The following is a 6,212-nucleotide window of genomic DNA, read 5'->3' as shown; positions in this document are numbered from 1 at the left end:
GAAGTGGCGCGAGTGGGGACCGAAGCAATCTCTGCTCATGCCGCTTCTGCAGAGCTCTTGCTACAGTTCAAAGGTGGAGGCACTCTTATTGGCTAATCAAATAGTTGATGGAAATCCCATTGGCTATTCGTTTAGTTAATTAATCTAAATTTAACAACCCTATGCTACAAATGCAAAAAATATCTCACTAAAAATTTGTGGACTGTGACTGATGGCGATTTCTTTTAGAAGGAGGGTATTAGGGAAGAGAAGCCAAAGATTCCCCCTCCCCCTGGAAGTCCATTTATAATGATGCATGTGACTATCTCTTGCATTAGTTCAACAGAGCCAGTTTCATATCTACTCAATGTGCAGAAGAATTTTAGAGTGCAGTATAAATAGCTCACCTTTTCACACAGTTCACCAGATGATCAAAGCCCACCACAATTCCTATGTTTTCTTGAAAGGACAGAGGGTCCAAAAAGACAGGAAAACAAATCTGTTTTTAATACACTCCCTCCCTCCTCCTGCAGGAACAGTTACAATTAGACTCCTTTCCGCTATCCACTAGTGCAAGAAAGGTATTCAAAAGGAAATAGAAAAACCACACCATTGTCTTCCAAAACACATTTTCATGCACAAACTATGTCCAGCAGGGACTCTGTCGTGGTGTGCACAGTGATTTGGATGGTGTTATCTCAGATGCATTTAATGAGATAGGATCTACCCCATTTTTGTAAACGTTTCATAAATTTTGAAGCAATGCTAGACCTCCACATCTACACCCAGAAGAAGTCAATATGTAAAAGCTTCACTTGACAGAGTTCTCAGAGCTGGCTGCCATGTCCCTGTCACACAGAAAGGGAGTGTTGGGAGTCTACTCTCAGAGACTGATTATTTTCAAGAAAAGAAGCTGCATCACTGAATCTTTTAATATATACAGTACAAGAGTAAGCAGGGTGCTGGCTGCAATGTCAAGCAGATGGCATTCATTTACAACATTTATGCATGACTGTTTGAAAGATGAGAGACCACAAATACCTAGAGTTACAGGAGAGATGCAGACATATTTTTCAGTTTTATTTTCAATGGGAGACCACTGGCATCCCAACTTATCACATCTTCCAGGGAAAACAGAGAGGGACTATAGCAGCTGTGGTACTAAAAGCTGCACCAGAGTTCACTTGGCGTAATGCTTCGCCCACTCCATGGTTGTGATATTCCGGATTCCAGCTACTTTTGCAGGTTAGCGATAGAGCAATCAGCACTAACAGAAGGGAAAAATAATTGGAACTGAAGCACAGACCATGGGATCAGGCTGGTACTGTACATCATTTGTAAACCAGGGTATTATACATGGAGCTTGAAACTTGTAATATTAAGTAAAAACGTGATTGAAGTGTGTCTGATGGTTTTCTGGGACAGCAAAAAAGTCAATTCAGGCATAAAACTCAATACCTTCCAAAAGAAGAAGAAAATAAAATCCACCAAATGGTCCTGAAATCAACTTTTCCTTTGGATAAATATAGATCTGAAATAGCAGTACAGTTCACAGTGGCATAAAGTTCTCTGATTGCTTGTGTGCTTGAAAATATCTCATCAGTAAAAAAATACCAGAGAGCTGGGAGGAAAACCCTTTCTCTGAATTCTGTACATGGACAAATGCACATGGTATTGGCAGGCATCTGGTCATCGGATCCATGGGAAACCAGCAGTTTTGCAGGGCTGCAGATCACAGGTCAGGGGATGAAGGGTAAGAAGAATAGTAAGGCCCATTTTCCTGTGACAATAAAGGAATGAGCAGTTAGCAACTCTCAAATGCATGCAACTGAGGGCTGAAAAGGCGGCACAACTGAACATTCTGACCACCTTCTCGCAATCTAGTACAGTAATATCCAAACCTCACCCAGCTGAAAACTGCACTGGCAACTTGCTGGGAGTCTAAAAGTTGCTGTCTCCTGATTTGAATGTAGCAGATCACAGTTGCGCTACCTGAAATCCAAAGCCATGACCTGTTGAGACTGCAAATGCCAGCATGTAGCGTGGCCAGTAAGTCAGCTCGAGATGGCACACTGCCTGCAGACACATGCAATCTGTTCCTCTCAAGTGAGAGCAAATGTGGGTCAGAATGAAATTGAATCACATTTGTCCTGCACTATGGCAGAAATCCATGAGGAAAAAAAGACTAAGAGAGCCTAGAGCAGTTCTTCTCTACTCCCTTTCCCTGGTTTGTTAATTTAAGGCTGGGAAGATGAAAAAGTTTGAACCAAGACAAGACAACACAAGCAGCTCCAACAGCAGTGGGATGGCAGACAGCAACAATCCTGTGTGTCAGGTTTTAGGACAATGAACTTCTCAGAACATTACAGAAAACTGCTAAGAGCATCCCCTAGTTATTCAATAAGCCATGGAAAACTGAAAACTTAATGAGGCTGTCAGGAGACAAGCAAGGTGAGGGAGAGAAAGAAGCAGAGAGAATGAGAGAGGTGAATACTTTTAAGATCTGCACTTGTAGGGCACCTAGGACTCAGGAGGAGATAGAGCAGCAATACATGTCTTTATCTAAGTTAACAGACACAATCTGCTATATCAAAGAGTGCTCTTCCCCAAGAAAAGCAAATCATAATGGCTCTAATCTTCACTGTAGAGATATGGGCCCATGAGGACTACAAGTCTGCAGTACAGGCTGCCCAGATCAATGTGGAATGTTGGATCTCCATCTGGGTTATTGATTATGTTGGCTACAATTGTCTTCATTTAATACAAAGTTGGTGTGGTCCTTGTGCTCCCTGCTTGCTGATGCAGTTGTTGGCTAGGCAAAGAGGGTGTGTCCCTAATTTATACACAAAAAATAGGAGAAGCCTCCATTGGGTTAATGGGCTGCGTCTGGGCCAAACCCTCTATTCAGAGACTGATATAGATGAGACTAATATGTAACAACCAACTGTTTCTATAAAGTCCAAAGAGAGCTGTTAGTCTCCCCAGCAATCCATCCAGATTTCCTTTTACCAGGGAGTTCAGTCTGCTTGACAAAGCTGCTCCACAACTGCATTTGGGAGCATAAACATGCTTATCGCCTAAAACCACTTACCCTGGCATCGTATTCAAGGACAAAAGGAGGGAAGTCAATCTGTTCAGGGGGTATGGCTGTGAACAACTGCTGAAGGTTTTCTACATAGTGGATTTTGTCCTTTAGCCCTGAGACTGTAAAGGTTGTGAAAAACCATGTTGAGACCTGAACACAGAAAAGAAAAGAATTAAACCGATGCCATTTCTGAGTCTTCAAGTTCAACATGTTATTCCATACTCATATAAACCAATCACGCTTCAGCATTACAAAAACAACCCCACTTCAACTGTCCAAAGCTGTTACTTGCACTACAGAGTAGTGCTTTCAAACTCCTGACTCACATTCTGCATCCCTGTATCGCTGCACAGGAGTTGGTGTCTATTTACTACTTCCCATGCTACATCCAAAACTTTGCAGGTTACAATTTGTTTCTTCATTCTACATTCGTCAGATCAATCTCTTTCCTTGCCTTGATTTTAATGCCTGTTAGCACCAGTTTTCACAGGGCAATTCAGAAAAAAAGTGATCTTCAGAGAGGATGCATCATTGGGATCCTGGAATGACTGTTGTGGGTATGCATTTCACTCTTTCCTATATTCTACATCTGCTTAATGGCATCAGACCAGACTCACATCTGCTGTCCAAACCCCATACATTTTAATTTTAGATCTTAACCTTGAGTCTCCTTCAGATCTTTTTATAACAGCAGATTTTCACAGGCACATCCCTGACACAAAGGCCAACAGAACTTTTAAAAGAAAAGTTTTAAATAGAGGCAAAATAATGGATTTTTCAAGCCTCAAACAACTGAACTATTTTGTTTGAAAAGTTTAAGCAAACAAAAAACAAATCATGAGGCAAACACTGGACATGGGCAATTTCCTCCCAAATGATTTAAGTTCAGCAAAGTTATAAGCAAATGAAAAAGGGTTGTTTTTTTTTAAAAAAGAAAAGTACCGGGCAATTTTAATAGAAGGTAGCACTATCAACCCTACCTATCATAAAATAAGCAGATTAGTCAACCAGTTTTATTCTTCATACAGATGTTAGGGACTAGGGGCTAAAGTGCAATGCTGTAACTTAATCTGACTGGAAAGGTGATGAGATCAAAATGGGACAATGCATACTGGGACACAGTCTACTCTGAGCACATCCTTATATTAAGATAAGACAATCAAAGGCCATAAACAGACCATGCCTGTTGTAAACCCTAAATCTAAATTTTCATACTGTTCTTATGTGCAGGATATCCAAGTGCTGTCTTGATTGTTGTAGGAACTGGCAGCCTATTCAGTGGTCACAAACTAAGCCATTCATCAGCACAAGCTGGAATTAACCATCTACTACAATTTTCTGATCAGCAAGCATCATCGCTGGCCCAATACGCTTTGTGTTCATACCCAAAAAAGGAAAAACACCAAAACAAAACCTGAGAATTCCAAATGTTAACTAAGTGATGATCAGAAGGCTGATTATACATTACATGCAGTCTGTGGTACAGGAGCTGCTCCTGTGGATGGACAACTCCCCAAACAGCTGAGAGAAGAGAAGGGCTGTGGTATTAATAAATAAAATTAAGGAACCACCACAATTGTTTGTCCTACTCAATTCCAGAAGAATCGCCTACATTCCTATACCATGTTTCAACTTACTAAAATTGCAGGGATGCACCCAAAGCAGAATAACAACATCTGCGATGGAAATGGCCCTGGTCACCAGAGATCAGTTCTATTCTTACTCCCATCTTACCTAAAGTGACAAAGGATCTCTATTGAGGATGACAGGTAAAGTCCTTAGTCTCGCACATCTAACCAAAAGCACAAGCATGCAAAATGTTAATTAGGGCCACTGCTGCCACTTCATTTTCCAAGCATAACACCCTCATCAGAATGTTTGATCCTAGTTGAGACAAAGCAAAAAAAAGCAACTCTGCCTTCTGGTCGCCTCTAGAGACCGCAGAACAAAGCAGTACAAATCCTTTTGAAGAGATTAGAAAAATCTGAAGGAAGTAAAAAGCTGAAGCCTCGCATAAGCCTCCCCCAAAAGAATTCTTCTTCCACTTTCAACATTATCATTTTATATTACAATCTAGGATCCTGACTGAGCCCACTGCTAGCTCATCACCACTACTCAGTTTCTTGGAAAGGATCAGGACACAGACAGTAGGGGTGTGTCTAGACTACATGCCTCCTTCGACGGAGGCATGTAGATTAGCCAGATCGGAAGAGGGAAATGAAGCCGCGATTAAAATAATCGCGGCTTCATTTAAATTTAAATGGCTGCCCCGATCTGCCGATCAGCTGTTTGTCGGCAGATCGGGGGAGTCTGGACGCGATGCCCCGACAAAGAAGCCTTTCTTCATCGACACAGGTAAACCTGGTTTCACGAGGCTTACCTGTGTCGATGAAGAAAGGCTTCTTTGTCGGGGCATCGCGTCCAGACTCCCCCGATCTGCCGACAAACAGCTGATCGGCAGATCGGGGCAGCCATTTAAATTTAAATGAAGCCGCGATTATTTTAATCGCGGCTTCATTTCCCTCTTCCGATCTGGCTAATCTACATGCCTCCGTCGAAGGAGGCATGTAGTCTAGACACACCCTAGGAGACTAAATCTACATGGGTTTAAGTCTGATCCAGGCAAGATGTTACCACAGCAAATCTGAAGGCTATTTTGGTGGCCTATGTAAATTAATTGGTAGGCTTCTATAAGCTGAACTGTGTGCTTCTGGACTGACCTAATGCCAACAAGAGAAGTGGCAGCCAGTGTCAATGAAGGCTAAATAATGGCCACAAAAATCAAGTTTCCCCCCTGTGATTGTAGTGTACCACATAGGTCAGGTTCAAGACACACTAGCAATGAGATGCATGTGTATGAAGCTTGCAGTGACACTAGTCTTTATACCATAACTATCCTTGAGAGTAAAAAACACCCATGTGGTGAATCACAGTGAGAAAACGATTCAAATGTCTGGGTTCACACAACCAAATGTTACATTTTAAGCCAGAGAGCAGGAAAAAGGATTAGAGCACCTTTTCTTGGAATTCAACATGGTCTCTCAGCTTTAATTTTGTTAGAGGATACCCCACGGACATACCCCCCCCAACCACACCAGACTGATCTGCTTTATTCTCAGCCTTTCAACCTTTCCAGTTAATCAGCTGC

At 41.9% G+C, this 6,212-nt stretch overlaps 1 protein-coding gene across 5 annotated transcripts in view; it reads right to left on the bottom strand.

Moving 5' to 3' along the window:
* Positions 1-893: 893 nt before the first annotated feature.
* Positions 894-6,212, bottom strand: part of GDAP2 (ganglioside induced differentiation associated protein 2) — a 41,359-nt gene continuing 36,040 nt past the window's right edge. For 4 of the 5 annotated variants that reach the window (XM_075904902.1, XM_075904912.1, XM_075904917.1 and 1 more), the window contains 2 exons: positions 3,071-3,214; positions 894-1,759 (listed from right to left, as the gene is read on the bottom strand). In XM_075904902.1, the coding sequence (XP_075761017.1) occupies positions 1,712-1,759; positions 3,071-3,214 (192 nt within the window). In that variant the 3' untranslated portion in view covers positions 894-1,711. Of the gene's footprint in view, positions 1,760-1,798; positions 1,972-3,070; positions 3,215-6,212 lie in introns of those variants that run through there. The other variant, XM_075904931.1, reaches the window with a different exon arrangement.

The sequence above is a fragment of the Pelodiscus sinensis genome, chromosome 1 (genome assembly GCF_049634645.1).
Source record: "Pelodiscus sinensis isolate JC-2024 chromosome 1, ASM4963464v1, whole genome shotgun sequence".
NCBI lineage: Eukaryota > Metazoa > Chordata > Testudines > Trionychidae > Pelodiscus > Pelodiscus sinensis.
Note: the sequence above shows the minus strand (reverse complement) of the source record. Positions and strands in the feature narration are given on the sequence as shown.